Here is a 21,462-nt window from a genome sequence, read left to right on the forward strand (position 1 = left end):
GCATCTTGCAGCTGCGTGCTATTCCATCCGGTTTGCGTTTAGTTGGACCATCCTTTAGTTTTCAACAGGCTGTGTAAGGGCTATTTGACTAAGAAGGAGAGTGATGGGGAGCTACGCCAGATGACCTGGCCTCCACAGTCACCAGACCTGAACCCAATCGAGATGGTTTGGGGTGAGCTGGACCGCAGAGTGAAGGCAAAAGGGCCAACAAGTGCTAAGCATCTGTGGGAACTCCTTCAAGACTGTTGGAAAACCATTTCCAGTGACTACCTCTTGAAGCTCATCAAGAGAATGCCAAGAGTGTGCAAAGCAGTAATCAAAGCAAAAGGTGGCGACTGTGAAGAACCTAGAATATAAGACATATTTTCAGCTGTTTCACACTTTTTTGTTAAGTATTTCACTCCACATGTGATAATTCATAGTTTTGATGCCTTCAATGTGACTCTACAATTTTTAGAGTCCTGAAAATAAAGAAAACTCTTTGAATGAGAAGATGTGTCCAAACTTTTGGTCTGTACTGTGTATATATGTATGTATGTATGTATGTATGTATGTATGTATGTATGTCTTGAGCAAAGGACCAGCACTCCAGATCTTCTGGAATTTATCAGAATTTATTCCATATAAGCATACAGGTGTAAATAATGCGTTTCGGCTAATAGTGAGCCTCTTTCAAACACAAGTGAGCAGGGCAGATCAGTAATACGGCTGCGCAGGACCTCAATGCCGGCGAGTGTGGATGACGTAGGACGCGTCATGCACGCCGTCTTCACAAGGAGGACAAAGATGGCAGAAAGAGAAGGCGCCGGACCCGGAGAACAGAGACACCCATCCGACCGGTCTGCACCGCACCGACCGTTTAGGTATGATAAAGTGATTTTTACGTTCTACACAGCGGCCTGGGCTCTTATACAACCCCTGGCAAAAATTCTGCCCTCCCCTTTCTCTGAGGATGTTCATTCAGTTGATCACAGACGGCACCAAACTAAAGTAATTTCAAATGGCAACTTTCTGGCTTTAAGCAACACTAAAAAAATCCTGAAAACATAATGTGCATCCAGTAACGGTTACTATTCAAGACCAAACAGGGGGAAATTATGGAATCACTCAATTCTGAGGAAAAAATAATGGAATCATGAAAAACAAAACAAACACAAGAACCCTCTAATACATCTCTAGTATTTTGTTGCACCACCTCTGGCTTTTATAACAGCTTGCAGTCTCTGAGGTGTGGACTCTTCATCAATCTGGCTCCAGCGTTCTCTGATTGCTGTTGCAGATCAGCTTTGCAGGTTGGATCTTGTCATGGACCATTTTCTTCAACTTCCACCAAAGATTTTCAATTGGATTGAGATCGGAAGCATTTGCAGGCCATGTCATTGACCTTATGCGTCTTCTATCATGGAATGTTTTCACAGTTTTGCTCTATGGCAGGATGCATTATCATCTTGATAAATGATTTCATCATTCCCAAACATCCTTTCAATTGATGGGATAAGAAAGTGTCCAAAATGTCAATGTAAACTTGGGCATTTATTGAAGATGTAGTGACAGCCATCTCCCCAGTGCCTTTACCTGACATGCAGACCCAGATCATCAATGACTGTGAAAATTTACATCTTCTCTTCAGGCAGTCATCTTTTTATTGTTTAGCTTTTCTGTATGTAAATCCCATGTCCTTTAGGCGGTTTCTTACAGTTCGGTCACAGACATTGACTTCAGTTTCCTCCCATTCGTTTCTCATTTGTTTTGTTCTGCATTTCCTGTTTTGGAGACATATTGCTTTAAGTTTCCTGTCTTGACACTTTGATGTCTTCCTTGGGCTACTAGTATGTTTGCCTTTAACAACCTTCCCATGTTGTTTGTATTTGGTCTAGATTTTACACACAGCTGACTGTGAACAACCAACATCTTTTGCAACATTGCGTGATGATTTACCCTCTTTTAAGAGTTTGATAATCCTCTCCTTTGTTTCAATTGACATCTCTCGTGTTGGAGCCATGATTCATGTCAGTCCACTTCGTGCAACAGCTCTCCAAGGTGTGATCACTCCTTTTTAGATGCAGACTAACGAGCAGATCTTATTTGATGCAGATGTTAGTTTTGGGAATGAAAATTTACAAGGTGATTCCATAATTTTTTCCTCATAATTGAGTGATTCCATTATTTTCCCCCTGTTTGGTCTTGAAAAGTAACAGTTACTGGCTGCACATTGTTTTCAGGATTTTTTTTAGTGTTTCTTAAAGCCAGAAAGTTGACATTTGAAATTACTTTAGTTTTGTGCCGTCTGTGATCTGCTTTTTATACACAAAAGTAAACAACTGAATGAACATCCTCACAGCCAGGGGAGGCCATCATTTTTGCCAGGGGTTGTATACAGCATGTTAGAAATGATGTATATAGGAGTTTACTGGTGGTGGCCGCAGTTTATAGGCCCTGTCACGGGGTCTTCTCCCATATCACACAATCAACAGAGCCAGTGATGGCGGTACACTCCAAAGAGCATTTATTCCAAGCAAATCAAATGGTCCATAACATAATCCACAAAACAAAGGGAAAAATTATCCAGTAGTGGCCTAAATGTCCCCGTCTCTCTGAGACGTCTCAGCTTCTCCCAGAGGATCAATCCTTCTTCTTTCAAGTTCTCAAACAAACAGACTACCCCAGGTAATCAAAAAGGTCTCTAGGCCCTACCTTCCCCCACACCCAGGGACGGAAGCACCTCAAGAGGCTATAACCTTGCACGATAGGGGGTGATTACTTACAAACAGTACAATGTACACAGAAGCAGTACAAATAAAACAGTGAACCAAGCTTAATATAGGAATCTGTACAGCAAGATACACCTCCCTCCATATCCCACCATCACAGGCCACAAATCTGGTGACAGGTTCCCTTTAAATATCTGCTCCTGCTGAGTAGCCTCCTGCTGCTTCTGATTAAATATCTGCTCTTCCTGAGTAGCCTCCTGCTGCTGATGATGATTAAATATCTGCTCCTGCTGAGTAGCCTCCTGCTGCTTCTGATTAAATATCTGCTCTTCCTGAGTAGCCTCCTGCTGCTGATGATTAAATATCTGCTCCTGCTGAGTAGCCTCCTGCTGCTGATGCTGATTAAATATCTGCTCCTGCTGAGTAGCCTCCTGCTGCTGATGCTGATTAAATATCTGCTCCTGCTGAGTAGCCTCCTGCTGCTGCTGATTAAATATCTGCTCCTCCTGAGTAGCCTCCTGCTGCTGATGATTAAATATCTGCTCCTGCTGAGTAGCCTCCTGCTGCTGATGCTGATTAAATATCTGCTCCTGCTGAGTAGCCTTCTGCTGCTGATGATTAAATATCTGCTCCTGCTGAGTAGCCTCCTGCTGCTGATTAAATATTTGCTCCTCTTGAGTAGCCTCCTGCTGCTGATGATTAAATATCTGCTCCTGCTGAGTAGCCTCCTGCTGCTGATGATTAAATATCTGCTCCTCCTGAATAGCCTCCTGCTGCTGATGATTAAATATCTGCTCCTGCTGAGTAGCCTCCTGCTGCTGATGATTAAATATCTGCTCCTGCTGAGTAGCCTCCTGCTGCTGCTGATTAAATATCTGCTCCTGCTGAGTAGCCTCCTGCTGCTGATTAAATATTTGCTCCTCTTGAGTAGCCTCCTGCTGCTGATGATTAAATATCTGCTCCTGCTGAGTAGCCTCCTGCTGCTGATGATTATCTGCTCCTGCTGAGTAGCCTCCTGCTGCTGATTAAATATCTGCTCCTGCTGAGTAGCCTCCTGCTGCTGATGATTAAATATCTGCTCTTGCTGAGTAGCCTCCTGCTGATGATTAAATATCTGCTCCTCCTGAGTAGCCTCCTGCTGCTGATGATTAAATATCTGCTCCTGCTGAGTAGCCTCCTGCTGCTGCTGATGATTAAAGATCTGCTCCTCCTGAATAGCCTCCTGCTGCTGATTAAATATCTGCTCCTGCTGAGTAGCCTCCTGCTGCTGATTAAATATCTGCTCCTGCTGAGTAGCCTCCTGCTGCTGATGATTAAATATCTGCTTTTTCTGAGTAGCCTCCTGCTGCTGATGATTAAATATCTGCTCCTTCTGAGTAGCCTCCTGCTGCTGAATAAATATCTGCTCCTGCTGAGTAGCCTCCTGCTGCTGCTGATTAAATATCTGCTCCTCCTGAGTAGCCTCCTGCTGCTGATGATTAAATATCTGCTCCTGCTGAGTAGCCTCCTGCTGCTGATGCTGATTAAATATCTGCTCCTGCTGAGTAGCCTCCTGCTGCTGATGATTAAATATCTGCTCCTGCTGAGTAGCCTCCTGCTGCTGATTAAATATTTGCTCCTCTTGAGTAGCCTCCTGCTGCTGATGATTAAATATCTGCTCCTGCTGAGTAGCCTCCTGCTGCTGATGATTAAATATCTGCTCCTCCTGAATAGCCTCCTGCTGCTGATGATTAAATATCTGCTCCTGCTGAGTAGCCTCCTGCTGCTGATTAAATATCTGCTCCTGCTGAGTAGCCTCCTGCTGCTGCTGATTAAATATCTGCTCCTCCTGAGTAGCCTCCTGCTGCTGATGATTAAATATCTGCTCCTGCTGAGTAGCCTCCTGCTGCTGATGCTGATTAAATATCTGCTCCTGCTGAGTAGCCTCCTGCTGCTGATGATTAAATATCTGCTCCTGCTGAGTAGCCTCCTGCTGCTGATTAAATATTTGCTCCTCTTGAGTAGCCTCCTGCTGCTGATGATTAAATATCTGCTCCTGCTGAGTAGCCTCCTGCTGCTGATGATTAAATATCTGCTCCTCCTGAATAGCCTCCTGCTGCTGATGATTAAATATCTGCTCCTGCTGAGTAGCCTCCTGCTGCTGATTAAATATTTGCTCCTCTTGAGTAGCCTCCTGCTGCTGATGATTAAATATCTGCTCCTGCTGAGTAGCCTCCTGCTGCTGATGATTATCTGCTCCTGCTGAGTAGCCTCCTGCTGCTGATTAAATATCTGCTCCTGCTGAGTAGCCTCCTGCTGCTGATGATTAAATATCTGCTCCTGCTGAGTAGCCTCCTGCTGCTGATGATTAAATATCTGCTCCTGCTGAGTAGCCTCCTGCTGCTGATGATTAAATATCTGCTCCTGCTGAGTAGCCTCCTGCTGCTGATTAAATATTTGCTCCTCTTGAGTAGCCTCCTGCTGCTGATGATTAAATATCTGCTCCTGCTGAGTAGCCTCCTGCTGCTGATGATTAAATATCTGCTCCTCCTGAATAGCCTCCTGCTGCTGATGATTAAATATCTGCTCCTGCTGAGTAGCCTCCTGCTGCTGATTAAATATTTGCTCCTCTTGAGTAGCCTCCTGCTGCTGATGATTAAATATCTGCTCCTGCTGAGTAGCCTCCTGCTGCTGATGATTATCTGCTCCTGCTGAGTAGCCTCCTGCTGCTGATTAAATATCTGCTCCTGCTGAGTAGCCTCCTGCTGCTGATGATTAAATATCTGCTCCTGCTGAGTAGCCTCCTGCTGCTGATGATTAAATATCTGCTCCTCCTGAATAGCCTCCTGCTGCTGATGATTAAATATCTGCTCCTGCTGAGTAGCCTCCTGCTGCTGATGATTAAATATCTGCTCCTGCTGAGTAGCCTCCTGCTGCTGCTGATTAAATATCTGCTCCTGCTGAGTAGCCTCCTGCTGCTGATTAAATATTTGCTCCTCTTGAGTAGCCTCCTGCTGCTGATGATTAAATATCTGCTCCTGCTGAGTAGCCTCCTGCTGCTGATGATTATCTGCTCCTGCTGAGTAGCCTCCTGCTGCTGATTAAATATCTGCTCCTGCTGAGTAGCCTCCTGCTGCTGATGATTAAATATCTGCTCTTGCTGAGTAGCCTCCTGCTGATGATTAAATATCTGCTCCTCCTGAGTAGCCTCCTGCTGCTGATGATTAAATATCTGCTCCTGCTGAGTAGCCTCCTGCTGCTGCTGATGATTAAATATCTGCCCCTCCTGAGTAGCCTCCTGCTGATGATGATTAAAGATCTGCTCCTCCTGAATAGCCTCCTGCTGCTGATTAAATATCTGCTCCTGCTGAGTAGCCTCCTGCTGCTGATTAAATATCTGCTCCTGCTGAGTAGCCTCCTGCTGCTGATGATTAAATATCTGCTTTTTCTGAGTAGCCTCCTGCTGCTGATGATTAAATATCTGCTCCTTCTGAGTAGCCTCCTGCTGCTGAATAAATATCTGCTCCTGCTGAGTAGCCTCCTGCTGCTGATGATTAAATATCTGCTCCTGCTGAGTAGCCTCCTGCTGCTGCTGATGATTAAATATCTGCCCTCCTGAGTAGCCTCCTGCTGATGATGATTAAAGATCTGCTCCTCCTGAATAGCCTCCTGCTGCTGCTGATTAAATATCTGCTCCTGCTGAGTAGCCTCCTGCTGCTGATGATTAAATATCTGCTCCTTCTGAGTAGCCTCCTGCTGCTGATGATTAAATATCTGCTTTTTCTGAGTAGCCTCCTGCTGCTGATGATTAAATATCTGCTCCTTCTGAGTAGCCTCCTGCTGCTGATTAAATATCTGCTCCTGCTGAGTAGCCTCCTGCTGCTGATGATTAAATATCTGCTCTTCCTGAGTAGCCTCCTGCTGCTGCTGATTAAATATCTGCTCCTCCTGAGTAGCCTCCTGCTGCTGCTGATTAAATATCTGCTCCTCCTGAGTAGCCACCTGCTGCTGCTGATTAAATATCTGCTCCTCCTGAGTAGCCACCTGCTGCTGCTGATTAAATATCTGCTCCTGCTGAGTAGCCTCCTGCTGCTGATGATTAAATATCTGCTCCTGCTGAGTAGCCTCCTGCTGCTGATGATTAAATATATGCTCCTGCTGAGTAGCCTCCTGCTGCTGATGATTAAATATATGCTCCTCTTGAGTAGCCTCCTGCTGATTAAATATCTGCTCTTGCTGAGTAGCCTCCTGCTGATGATTAAATATCTGCTCCTCCTGAGTAGCCTCCTGCTGCTGATGATTAAATATCTGCTCCTCCTGAATAGCCTCCTGCTGCTGATTAAATATCTGCTCCTCCTGAGTAGCCTCCTGCTGCTGCTGATTAAATATCTGCTCCTGCTGAGTAGCCTCCTGCTGCTGATGATTAAATATCTGCTCCTGCTGCTGATTAAATATCTGCTCCTCCTGAATAGCCTCCTGCTGCTGCTGATTAAATATCTGCTCCTCCTGAGTAGCCTCCTGCTGCTGATTAAATATCTGCTCCTGCTGAGTAGCCTCCTGCTGCTGATTAAATATCTGCTCCTGCTGAGTAGCCTCCTGCTGCTGCTGATTAAATATCTGCTCCTGCTGAGTAGCCTCCTGCTGCTGATGATTAAATATCTGCTCCTGCTGAGTAGCCTCCTGCTGCTGCTGATTAAATATCTGCTCCTGCTGAGTAGCCTCCTGCTGCTGCTGATTAAATATCTGCTCCTGATGAGTAGCCTCCTGCTGCTGGCAAGTGGCCTCCGTCAGCGCTCTCACCGTAGCCTCCATCTAGATGACCTGGACTGGGTTGCCGACAGTTCTATCACCCAGGACATACAGTGGCACGCAGAAGTGCAAAAAGAGAAAAAAAAATGGCGCCAGTCTCGCTGCGTTTGCCCGCTTCAAGCCACCAAATGTGGTAGGCGATGGCAGGGGCGCAGTATTGAGGCGCACACAGGCTATCAGTCCAAAGGGTCAGTGTGTGAATAAAAGTACTGACACAAAAAACCCATAAATACCGTCTGACTGCAGAGCATGAAACACAGGAAAGTCCGGCCCGGAAGCAGCAGAACATCGGTGCCAGACATGACGGTCCATGCAGATGTGGTGCCCCAGAAAGTCTCCAAAACTTCTCCAGCCCAACCACCCACACACGGAGAAGTCCTGGCTGCCTATTTATGCTGTGCTGATCATACACCTGTGCACATCCGGCGATGCCTCAACCTGAACTAGCAGAGAAGGTCCCGGCCAGGATTAACCTCTTCTCTGCTGCTCACCAGTGCAAACCGCAAGGAGGAATAGAGCTCCCATCAACCACCATCCCCTTTACTGTGTCACAGTATATATACACAAACTATATACATATAATCCTGCGCACAGGGTATACATACACACTATATACATATAATCCTGTGCACAGGCTATATATAACTACTATATACATATAATCCTGTGCACAGGCTATATATAACTACTATATACATATAATCCTGTGCACAGGCTATATATAACTACTATATACATATAATCCTGCACACAGGGTCTATATACTATATACATATAATCCTGCACACAGGGTATACATACACACTATATACATATAATCCTGCGCACAGGGTATATATACTATAGACATATAATCCTGCACACAGGGTATATATACTATATACATATAATCCTGCGCACAGGGTATATATACTATATACATATAATCCTGCGCACAGGGTATACATACATACAGCTCCAGGGAACAGCGATGGGGGCATCTTATGCCAACCTGTTCCTGGGGCTGTGGGAGAGGGACCTCTCCCTGCCGGATCTGATCTGCAGTCGTCAATGGGCTGTGTCCTTTTATGGACACGGTACATTGACGACATTTTCTTGATCTGGCGGGGGTCTGAGTGTCAATTGAAGGAATTTATGGTGACACTCAATGATAATGGACAAGAATATTAGGATTACTTATCAATATAGTACGAGTGCTGTGGACTTTTTGGATGTTGCGGTGAGGAGGGACAATCAGAATATGATTCAGACACATATATTTAGGAAGGATACATCCTGCAATATGTTGCTTCACGCTGCCTCAGCCCATCCCCGATATATGATCGGCTCGGTTCCGACCGGACAGTTCCTGCGGTTGCGTAGGATCTGTTCGGTTTGGATCAGAGTTTGAGCATCGTGCACAGGAGTTAAAAGATAGATTTTTGGAACGGTGGTACAGTAGGTGGGCAATCAAGCATGCCTACAATAAAGCCAAACATGCTTCCAGAGATACCCTCTTATATACCCCGAAAAAATCTCCGGGTTCAGAGCCATTAAGATTTGTTGACTAACTATCACTCTAGGTTCCCCCACATGAGGAAATGCCTTGAGAAAGCATGGCCCATTCTGTTGACCGACTCTATATTATCCAAAATTCTACCTGAAAGACCACTGATCTCCATACGGAGGTCTCATAATTTACGGGATTTATTGGTCGCGGAGTCACTATGAGGTTAAAGAATCAATTCCATCTTTTCTCGACGTGGGTAAACGGTTGGCTGGCTCTAGACCCTGCGGACCCTTGCATTGCGTGCACAAATATGGATCGTTGTGATCATTTTTTAGATTCATCAGGGACAAAAAATTTTAAGATAAAAAAATCCATCACCTGTACTACCAGCGCGGTTGTGTACTACGCAGTCTGCCCTTGTCCCAAAATATATGTTAGAAGAAAAATTTCCAGCGCGGTCCAAATTCTCATATAAAAAGTCATCTTTATTGATCAATCCATAAAATAGGGGGTTTACAGGCGGTCAGCAAGATATTGCATAGAATATTATTCAGACCCCACAAAGCTATGCGTTTCGACGTGAGTCTTAATCAAGAGCATGATTAAGACTCACGTCGAAACGCATAGCTTTGTGCGGGTCTGAATAATATCTATGCAATATCTTGCTGACCGCCTGTAAACCCCTATTTTATGGATTGATCAATAAAGATGACTTTTTATATGAGAATTTGGACCGCGCTGGAAATTTTTCTTCCTTGATTCGTCTATGGCAGCCTAGCCTTCCGTGCGCAGCCCTGGATATACAGCGGATCACAGCAACTCGGTGAGCTGATTTTTTTTTTTCTTCTGTTTTTAAAATATATGTTGGGTTGAGCACACGTCCATTCAAGGTTCGCATTAGGGAGCATATCAATGGAATTAATGCCGCGGTGGATGAAACGGATATTTCTTGTTTAAAAACTTTGCCCAAACATTTCCGAATGTATCATCAATCCAATGGGGCACTGTTGAGATTCCGCGGTATCGATTCCATTGAGACTAACATCGGGGGAGGAAGAATTGGCAATATTCTGGCACGTTTGGAGGCCAAATGGATTTGGACATTAAAAACCGCACAACCTCTGGGTTTAAACGAAAATATTGTTTTTTCTGCCTTTTTCTGATCACTTTTTTAGTCCTGCATTTTTATGTGTTTTTAATCATATTCTCTTCTATTATCGGTTTCTCCCAGTTTTTCTCGCCTGGCACATATATCAGCTCCATTGCACCATACAAGCAAGTGTTAATTATGTTTTTGTATTGTTACTCATGCTTTATTGATATAATGATACTGCCCTCATGTGTATGTTGCTTGCGGTGACCATGTTTTTGGGATGGATTATACTGTTCACCATTGACCATGTATACATTATATTATCTATAGTCTAGGCTGTTTGGTGAAGTTTGATGGGTACTTAGCTGACCTGCATGATCTTACGCTCACATTAGTATGTCCATGATTCTATATCGTTTCGGGCTATTGTACCCGTTGACATGTTCATCTATGCTGAGCAGACGATCTGAATCATCTAAGTGTCGCATTGGTAACTGTACGCATGCGCGTCCAGTGGTGTCGTGTTCCACGCATGCCTCGGCCGTATCTCCATGGCGCGGCGCCGTCCCGCCTGGTCATGTGATGTCCGTGTGACCTGGTGGGTGTCGCTTGGCTCTTGATGCGGCGGCGGATGTGGCGGGCCGTCGCTATGGACGCTCATGCGTTGATAGGATTACCATCGACTGATTGGTTCCAGGCTACTTTTATACCTGCACACTTCCTGGCATGACACCACCCCTGACGTAGGCATCTGCCGAAACGCACGTCCGTCGGGTGGGGTGCGTCCCTGTGTGTGCGGTGAGACAACTATCGGTAAGCAGTATCATTATATATACACATGCTTTAACCCCTTCACAACCATGGACGGATCTTTCCGTCATGGATCGTGTCCCGGTAAGCCCCGCCCCCTGCCGCGGGCAGGCGGCGTGGATCGGCACACATATCAGCTGCTTTCAACAGCTGGACATGTGTGCCTACATGTTCCGAGTGGAATCGCATTCCACCCCGGAACATTAACCCCTTAGATCTCGGCTGCCAAAGTCTGGCAGCGAGATCTATGATGCGCGCGGCCATGGTTTTTTACTTACCGCCGCCCCCGCTCCGGACGTCACGTGAGGTGATCACCGTGACGTTCGGTGGATGCCATCGTAGCACAGGGTCATGTGATGACGCCTGATGCTATGAAGTTTCATTTTCATTCTTCCTCGGCACGGAGCAGAGGGAAAAAAGAAGAGTGGACTATTTCTGCTGTTACAGGCGGTAGTAGCTGTGATCAGCAGATAGCGATCAGCAATCGGATTGCTGATCGCTATAGCCCCCTAGGGGGACTAGTAAAATAAAATAAAAAAAGTAAAAAAAAAAGTTTTAAAAAATTAAAAAAAGAAAACAAAAAACCTAAAAGTTCAAATCACCCCCCTTTCCCCCCATTGAAAATTAAAGGGTTAAAAAATAAATAAATATACACATATTTGGTATCGCCCGCGTTCAGAAATGCCCGATCTATCAAAATATAAAATCAATTAATCTGATTGGTAAACGGCGTAGTGGCAAAAAAATTCCAAACGCCAAAATTACGTTTTTTGGTCGCCGCAAGTTTTACTCAAAATGCAATAACAGGCGATCAAAATTGTAGCATCTGCGCAAAAATGCTACCATTAGAAACATCAGCTCGAGACGCAAAAAATAAGCCGTCACTGAGCCATAGATCCCAAAAAATAAGAACGCTACGTGTTTCTGATAATGGCGCAAAACGTGCGCCACTTTGATTGGACTAACTTGTGATTTTTTTTTTAACCCCTTAGATACAAGTAAATCTATACATGTTTGGTGTCTACAAACTCGCACTCAACCTCAGGCATCATACCCACACATCAGTTTTACCATATAGTGAACACCGTGAATAAAACATCCCAAAAAACTATTGTGCCATCACACTTTTTTGCAATTTTTCCACACTTGGAATTTTTTGCTGCTTTCCAGTACACCATATGGTAAAACGGATGGTTTCATTTAAAAGTACAACTTGTCCCGCAAAAAACAAGCCCTCATATGGCAAGATTGACGGAAAAATAAAAAAGTTACGGCTCTCGGAAGAAGGGGGAGCAAAAAACAAAAACGCAAAAAGCGGAAAGTGCCCCGGGGCTGAAGGGGTTAATATGTAATCATCTGGCTGTCTCCCGCGTGGGGCTCATATGGATCTCACTCTATAGGAGGATATTTGCTCACATATAGTGACATGGGGTACTGCTCATAAAGCTGTATTTTGTGGATGAGATCCATACATCCTCTCTATTCAGTTATATGTTTGTGGTCCGCACCGGATTGTGCGCCCTTCTTCTGTCAGTTGTACTTTGCACCATGCATCAATCCTTTACTCACATAGGACGTCTGATCGCAATGTCTTTGGTTTTTGGGGTCTGTTGGGGCGATTTTCCATGGTCCTTATATACCACACATTAGGTAAACTGTATGAATTGTGGTATCTATTATTATCATGGTGGTGTGGATGTACACTATATTATATACATATCCTCTACTGACCTGTTCTCCAGCCCGTCCACATATTCCTTCTTTTTCTTCCGGCTCTCCTGTGCCGATCGCTTGTTCCGGATCTTTCTACGCACACGTTTCAGAGCACGCTCCTCCGCCTGCCCAAACAATGCACATCAGTTACTGAGCTCCTACTGCCCCAAGCCCCCAGGGCTGAATATCATCCCATTACACATCCAGCAGTCATAGAATGGCGGCCATCAGTACCTTGGTGAGGGGCAGGTTGCTGAGGTAACGGTGAGACTCCTTCCTTCCCCCAGCAGCCGACATTCCTCCTCTGTCAACTGCAGACCCTGTCACAGAGAGCGAAACGTTTCACCTACAGCACAGAGCACACAGAGGACATCTGCCGGCGAGCCACAGCTCACCTGATCTGCCTGGTATCTGATCCTCATCATCATCCTCATCCTCCTCCATACAAAGACTAACTGGGTCCATCAGCTCCAGATGTGACTCCTCCACACACACATCTGCGGGGAAACAAACCAGACAACATGGCACCGAGATGGAAGAGGGGCAACACTGTACAAGATATTACAAAGGCCAGATCAATAAGAAGAGATGAGAAGACCATCAGAAGAGGACAGGTCAGAGAACAGAAGATGGTGAGGACATCAGAGGGAGGAGATCAGAGAAGGACAGGGTCAGAGAACAGAAGATGGTGAGGACATCAGAGGGAGGAGATCAGAGGACAGGTCAGGTGTCGGAAGATGGTGAGAACATTAGAGGGAGGAGATCAGAAGAGAACAGATCAGAGAACAGAAGATGGTGAGGACATCAGGGGGAGGAGATCAGAGAAGGACAGGTCAGGTGTCGGAAGATGCTGAGAACATTAGAGGGGAGGAGATCAGAAGAGAACAGATCAGAGAACAGAAGATGGTGAGGACATCAGGGGAGGAGATCAGAGAAGGACAGGTCAGGTGTCGGAAGATGCTGAGAACATTAGAGGGAGGAGATCAGAAGAGGACAGGTCAGAGAACAGAAGATGGTGAGGACATCAGAGGGAGGAGATCAGAGAAGGACAGGTCAGGTGTCGGAAGATGCTGAGAACATTAGAGGGAGGAGATCAGAAGAGAACAGATCAGAGAACAGAAGATGGTGAGGACATCAGAGGGAGGAGATCAGAGAAGGACAGGTCAGGTGTCGAAGATGGTGAGAACATCAGAGGGAGGAGATCAGAAGAGAACAGATCAGAGAACAGAAGATGGTAGAGGACATCAGAGGGAGGAGATCAGAGAAGGACAGGTCAGGTGTCGGAAGATGCTGAGAACATTAGAGGGAGGAGATCAGAAGAGAACAGATCAGAGAACAGAAGATGGTGAGGACATCAGAGGGAGGAGATCAGAGAAGGACAGGTCAGGTGTCGGAAGATGCTGAGAACATTAGAGGGAGGAGATCAGAAGAGGACAGGTCAGAGAACAAGAAGATGGTGAGGACATCAGAGGGAGGAGATCAGAGAAGGACAGGTCAGGTGTCGGAAGATGCTGAGAACATTAGAGGGAGGAGATCAGAAGAGAACAGGTCAGAGAACAGAAGATGGTGAGGACATCAGAGGGAGGAGATCAGAAGAGAACAGATCAGAGAACAGAAGATGGTGAGGACATCAGAGGGAGGAGATCAGAGAAGGACAGGTCAGGTGTCGGAAGATGGTGAGAACATCAGAGGGAGGAGATCAGAAGAGAACAGATCAGAGAACAGAAGATGGTGAGGACATCAGAGGGAGGAGATCAGAGAAGGACAGGTCAGGTGTCGGAAGATGGTGAGAACATTAGAGGGAGGAGATCAGAAGAGGACAGGTCAGAGAACAGAAGATGGTGAGGACATCAGAGGGAGGAGATCAGAGAAGGACAGGTCAGGTGTCAGAAGATGGTGAGAACATTAGAGGGAGGAGATCAGAAGAGGACAGGTCAGAGAACAGAAGATGGTAAGAACCTCAGAGGGAGGAGATCAGAGAAGAGACAGGTCAGGTGTTGGGAGATGGTGAGAACATCAGAGGGAGGAGATCAGAAGAGGACAGGTCAGAGAACAGAAGATGGTGAGAACATTAGAGGGAGGAGATCACAAGAGAACAGATCAGAGAACAGAAGATGGTGAGGACATCAGAGGGAGGAGATCAGAGAAGGACAGGTCAGGTGTCAGAAGATGGTGAGAACATTAGAGGGAGGAGATCAGAAGAGGACAGGTCAGAGAACAGAAGATGGTGAGAACCTAAGAGGGAGAAGATCAGAGAAGGACAGGTCAGGTGTTGGGAGATGGTGAGAACATCAGAGGGAGGAGATCAGAAGAGGACAGGTCAGAGAACAGAAGATGGTGAGAACCTCAGAGGGAGGAGATCAGAGAAGGACAGGTCAGGTGTTGGGAGATGGTGAGAACATTAGAGGAAGAAGATCAAAGTAGGACACGTCAGGTGTCGGAAGATGGTGAGAACATTAGAGGGAAGAAGATCAGAGTAGGACAGGTCAGGTGTCGGAAGATGGTGAGAACATCACAAGGAAGGCCATCAGAGAAGGGACAGTTCGGATAGCAGGAGATAGAACATCAGAGGGAGGAGATCAGAGAAGGACAGGTCAGGTGTCGGAAGATGGTGAGAACATCAGAGGGGAGGAGATCAGAGAAGGACAGGTCAGGTGTCGGAAGATGGTGAGAACATCAGAGGGGAGGTGATCAGAGAAGGACAGGTCAGGTGTCGAAAGATGGTGAGCACATCAGAGGGAGGAGATCAGAGAAGGACAGGTCAGGTGTCGGAAGATGGTGAGAACATCAGAGGGAGGAGATCAGAGAAGGACAGGTCAGGTGTCGGAAGATGGTGAGAAAATCAGAGGGAGAGAGATCAGGAAGGACAGGTCAGGTGTCGGAAGATGGTGAGAACATCAGAGGGAGGAGATCAGAGAAGGACAGGTCAGGTGTCGGAAGATGGTGAGAACATCAGAGGGAGGAGATCAGAGAAGGACAGGTCAGGTGTCGAAAGATGGTGAGCACATCAGAGGGAGGAGATCAGAGAAGGACAGGTCAGGTGTCGGAAGATGGTGAGAACATCCAAGGGAAGGAGATCAGAGAAGGACAGGTCAGGTGTCGGAAGATGGTGAGAATATCAGAGGGAGGAGATCAGGAAGGACAGGTCAGGTGTCGGAAGATGGTGAGAACATCAGAGGGAAGGAGATCAGGAAGGACAGGTCAGGTGTCGGAAGATGGTGAGAAACATCAGAGGGAAGGAGATCAGAGAAGGACAGGTCAGGTGTCGGGAGATGGTGAGAACATCACAGGGAGGAGATCAGAGAAGGACAGGTCAGGTGTCGGGAGATGGTGAGAACATCACAGGGAGGAGATCAGAGAAGGACAGGTCAGGTGTCGGAAGATGGGGAGAACATCACAGGGAAGGATATCAGAGAAGGACAGGTCAGGTGTCGGGAGATGGTGACAACATCAGAGGAAAGGATATCAGAGAAGGACAGGTCAGATAGCAGGATATGGTGAGAACATCAGAGGGAGGAGATCAGAGGACAAGTCAGATATCAGGAGATGGTGAGAACATCAGAGGGAGGAGATCAGAGGGACAGGTCAGATATCAGGAGATGGTGAGAACATCAGAGGGAGGAGATCAGAGGACAGGTCAGATATCAGGAGATGGTGAGAACATCAGAGTGTAGGATATCAGGACACAACAGGGCAGATATGAGGACATGGTGAGAAAATCAGAGGGAAGAGATCAGAGAAGGATAGGTTAGATATCAGGAGGTGCTTCGGACAAGTGGTTCAAATGGAAGAGACATGATGGTAGGTTACAGATGGATCCAGCATGACACAATGTAGAGAACACTCCATGTCACGCTATCCGCTTAGAACCTACCCAGGTCTATAAACACGTCACCATCACAGGTCTCCGACCTCACGCTCTGCAGAGCGTCCACTTCAATCTCCTGCAGCAAAGAGTAGTTGTGTTCTGTCTGTACAATGTTGGGGGCTGCCGGGTGGAGTTGGCTCCCAATTACCAGGAGACGGGACTGCTGCCTAGGCCCTCAGATATTCCACTGTCACTGGCCAGAGGAGAGCTCGGATCTTCATCCAGCGGACTGCCGAGGAGCTCACTCAGGAAGCTGTCCACCGCCTTGTCACTGAATACCTGCGATATGACCGCATGCAGTTAGTCACAACCTCTATCATGCTCCACTTCCGATATGTAATAGTGCAGACTACCCCCCGAACATGCAGAGCACCTGCCCCGCTCCACCCTGCCATGCACAGCGCACAGAGCCTCCCTGCTCCACCACATACAGTACAGGGAGCCTCCCGCTCCACCACACACAGCGCACAGAGCCTCCCTGCTCCACCACATACAGTACAGGGAGCCTCCCGCTCCACCACACACTGCGCAGAGAGCCCCCCGCTCCACCACACACAGTGCAGAGAGCCCCCCGCTCCACCACACACAGTGCAGAGAGCCCCCCGCTCCACCACACACAGTGCAGAGAGCCCCCCGCTCCACCACACACAGTGCAGAGAGCCCCCCCGCTCCACCACACACAGTGCAGAGAGCCCCCCGCTCCACCACACACAGTGCAGAGAGCTTCCCGCCTCACCACACACAGTGCAGAGAGCCCCCCGCTCCACCACACACAGTGCAGAGAGCCCCCCGCTCCACCACACACAGTGCAGAGAGCCTCCCCGCTCCACCACACACAGTACAGGGAGCCTCCCGCTCCACCACACACAGTGCAGAAAGCCCCCCGCTCCACCACATACAGTACAGGGAGCCTCCCGCTCCACCACACACAGTGCAGAGAGCCCCCCGCTCCACCACACACAGTGCAGAGAGCCTCCCCGCTCCACCACACACAGTGCAGAGAGCCCCCCGCTCCACCACACACAGTGCAGAGAGCCTCCCGCTCCACCACACACAGTGCAGAGAGCCCCCCGCTCCACCACACACAGTGCAGAGAGGCTCCCTGCTCCACCACACACAGTGCAGAGAGCCCCCCGCTCCACCACACACAGTGAAGAGAGCCCCCCCGCTCCACCACACACAGTGCAGAGAGGCTCCCCACTCCACCACATACAGTACAGGGAGCCTCCCCGCTCCACCACACACAGTGAAGAGAGGCTCCCCGCTCCACCACACACAGTGCAGAGAGCCTCCCCGCTCCACCACATACAGTGCAGAGAGCCTCCCCCGCTCCACCACACACAGTGCAGAGAGCCTCCCCACTCCACCACATACAGTACAGGGAGCCTCCCCGCTCCACCACACACAGTGCAGAGAGCCCCCCGGTCCACCACACACAGTGCAGAGAGCCCCCCGCTCCACCACACACAGTGCAGAGAGCCCCCCCGCTCCACCACACACAGTGCAGAGAGCCCCCCGGTCCACCACACACAGTGCAGAGGAGCCCCCCGGTCCACCACACACAGTGCAGAGAGCCCCCCGGTCCACCACACACAGTGCAGAGAGCCCCCCGGTCCACCACACACAGTGCAGAGAGCCCCCCCGCTCCACCACACACACAGTGCAGAGAGCCCCTCCCGCTCCACCACACACAGTGCAGAGAGCCCCCCGCTCCACCACTCACAGTGCAGAGAGCCTCCCCCGCTCCACCACAGCACAGTGCAGAGAGCCCCCCGCTCCACCACACACACAGAGCAGAGAGCCTCCCCTCTCCACCACACACAGTGCAGAGAGCCCCCCCGCTCCACCACACACAGTGCAGAGAGCCCCCCGCTCCACCACACACAGTGCAGAGAGCCTCCCCCGCTCCACCACACACAGTGCAGAGCCTCCCGCTCCACCACTCACAGTGCAGAGAGCCTCCCCGCTCCACCACACACAGTGCAGAGAGCCTCCCCGCTCCACCACACACAGTGCAGAGAGCCCCCCGCTCCACCAACACACAGTGCAGAGAGCCTTCCCGCTCCACCACACACAGTGCAGAGAGCCCCCCGCTCCACCACACACAGTGCAGAGAGCCTCCCCACTCCACCACACACACAGTGCAGAGAGCCTCCCCGCCTCACCACACACAGTGTAGAGAGCCCCCCGGACCACCCTGCCATGCACAGCACACAGAGCCCCCTATTGCACCACACACAGTGCAGAGAGCCCCCCGCTCCACCACACACAGTGCAGAGAGCCTCCCCACTTGAATCCTACACACACTTTCTGCTATGTAGCGCAGAGCCGCCCTCACTCGCCCCCCGACACAGAGCAGGGGAGGTTCCTTCTTCACCCCGACATTCCAGGGATGAAAAGGCCAAAATATTGTGGGGTATGACACACAATGTCCCCTTACCTCGGCATCCAGTGCTCCCCATCCCCCCACATCCTGGGCACTGTCAGCACAGACTCCTGGGAAGATATTATCCAGCAGATCATCCAGGAAATCTGCGTCCTCCATCTCCTCCAGTCCTCCGAAGAGCGACATCTAAAGAAGCGGGTAAGAGAGTCACCACACACTTCATATATGGCCAAGGGGGAGGGGGGGAGGAGACTGGGACCAATAAGGGGGAGGGAGGAGGGAGGAGACCGGGGACCAATAAGGGGGAGGGAGGAGACCGGGTCCAATAAGGGGGAGGGGAGGGAGGGAGGAGACCGGGTACCAATAAGGGGTAGGGAGGAGACCGTGACTAATAAGGGGGTGGGAGGAGACCGGGACCAATAAGGGGGAGGGAGGAGACCGGGACCAATAAGGAGGGGGAGGGAGGAGACCGGGTCCAATAAGGGGGAGGGAGGAGACCGGGTCCAATAAGGGTGAGGGAGGAGACCGGGGTCCAATAAGGGGGAGGGAGGAGGAGGAGACCGGTACCAATAAGGGTAGGGAGGAGACCGTGACTAATAAGGGGGTGGGGAGGAGACCGGGACCAATAAGGGGGGTGGGAGGAGACCGGGACCAATAAGGGGGTGGGAGGAGACCGGGACCAATAAGGGGGTGGGAGGAGACCGGGACTAATAAGGGGGAGGGAGGAGACCGGGGACCAATAAGGGGGAGGGAGGAGACCGGGACCAATAAGGGGGAGGGGGGAGGGAGGAGACCGGGACCAATAAGGGGGAGGGAGGAGACCGGGACCAATAAGGGTAGGGAGGAGACCGGGACTAATAAGGGGGTGGGAGGAGACCGGGACCAATAAGGGGGAGGGAGGGGGGGGGGAGGGAGGGGGCCAACATTAATGAGGAGTGTCGAGACCAATAAGTAGGAGCGAGACACCTGCCAATAAAAAGGATGGAGGAGGGGCGATTCCGGAGCCAATAAGTAGGAGGTAGGAGGGGCAAGACAACGGCCAATAAGGAGGGAGGATTGGCGAGATCAGGGCCAATAAAAAAGGAGGAGGAGAGGAGGGCGAGGCTGGGACCAATAAGAGAAAGGGAGGAGGAGTGAGACCAGGACCAATAAGGGGGAAGGAAGTGAGCGAGACATTGGCCAATAAGGGGCAGGAGATGAGCGAGACACTGGCCAATAAGGGGAAGAAAGTGGGTAAGACACCAGCCAATAAGGGGGGAGGGAGGGGGAGGCACACTGTCCTATAAGAAGGAAGGAGACACACCCACTGACCTATATAGGGGGAGGAAGGGGGAGAGACACCGGCCTATAAGGGGAAGGAGGTGGGCGAGACAGTGGCCAATAAGGGAAAGGAGGGGGGGTGAGACACCGGCCAATAAGGGGAAGGAGGGGGGGCGAGACACCGGCCAATAAGGGAAAGGAGGGGGGGTGAGACACCGGCCAATAAGGGGAAGGAGGGGGGGGCGAGACAGTGGCCAATAAGGGAAAAGGAGGGGGGTAAGACACCGGCCAATAAGGGGAAGGAGGGGGGCGAGACCACCGGCCAATAAGGGGAAGGAGGGGGGCGAGACACCGGCCATTAAGGGAAGGAGGGGGGGGCGACACACCAGCCAATAAGTGAAAGGATTGGGAAGACACCAGTCATTAAGGGGAAGGGAGGTGTGGGCGACATTAGCCAATAAGGGGGAGAAGGGGAGCAAGACACCAGCCTACAAGGGGGAGGGTGGGTGGGTGAGACACCGGCCTATAAGTGGGGGGTGGGTGAGACACCGGCCTATAAGGGGGAGTGTGGGTGGGTGAGACACCGGCCTATAAGGGGGGGGGGTGGGCGAGACACCGGCCTATAAGGGGGAGGGAGGGTGGGTGGGCGAGACACCGGCCTATAAGGGGGATCGAGACAGTGGCCAATGAGGTGGAGGGAGGTGGGCGAGACACCGTCCAATAAGGGGAAGGAGGGGGAAAGACACCAGCCAATAAAAGGAAGGAGGGGGCAAGACACTGGCCAATAAGGGAAAGGAAACTGGGCGAGACACCGGCCTATAAGGGGGAAGAATGTGGGCGAGACACCGGCTTATAAGGGGGAAGAATGTGGGCGAGACACCGGCCTATAAGGGGGAAGAATGTGGGCGAGACACCGGCCTATAAGGGGGAAGAATGTGGGCGAGACACCGGCCTATAACGGGGAGGGAGGAGCAAGACACCGGCCAATGAGGTGGAAAGAGGTGGGCGAGACACCGTCCAATAAGGGGAAGGAGGGGGAGAGACACCAGCCAATAAGGGGAAGGAGGGGGCAAGACACTGGCCAATAAGGGAAAGGAAGCTGGGCGAGACACCGGCCTATAAGGTGGAAGAATGTGGGCGAGACACCGGCCTATAAGGGGGAAGAATGTGGGCGAGACACCGGCCTATAAGGGGGAAGAATGTGGGGGAGACACCGGCCTATAAGGGGAAGAATGTGGGCGAGACACCGGCCTATAAGGGGGAAGAATGTGGGCGAGACACCGGCCTATAAGGGGGAAGAATGTGGGCGAGACACCGGCCTATAAGGGGGAGGGAGGAGCAAGA

At 49.7% G+C, this 21,462-nt stretch overlaps 1 protein-coding gene across 1 annotated transcript in view; it reads right to left on the reverse strand.

The window, feature by feature from the left end:
• CREB3 (cAMP responsive element binding protein 3) overlaps positions 1-21,462 on the reverse strand; it is a 67,008-nt gene that overhangs the window by 37,402 nt on the left and 8,144 nt on the right. The window contains 9 exon segments of the mRNA XM_075344150.1: positions 12,623-12,729; positions 12,839-12,859; positions 12,862-12,924; positions 13,000-13,014; positions 13,016-13,101; positions 16,479-16,590; positions 16,592-16,639; positions 16,641-16,751; positions 18,913-19,044. Coding sequence (XP_075200265.1) covers positions 12,623-12,729; positions 12,839-12,859; positions 12,862-12,924; positions 13,000-13,014; positions 13,016-13,101; positions 16,479-16,590; positions 16,592-16,639; positions 16,641-16,751; positions 18,913-19,044 — 695 coding nt within the window.

This window comes from Anomaloglossus baeobatrachus, chromosome 1 (assembly GCF_048569485.1).
Source record: "Anomaloglossus baeobatrachus isolate aAnoBae1 chromosome 1, aAnoBae1.hap1, whole genome shotgun sequence".
NCBI classification, from domain to species: Eukaryota; Metazoa; Chordata; class Amphibia; order Anura; family Aromobatidae; genus Anomaloglossus; species Anomaloglossus baeobatrachus.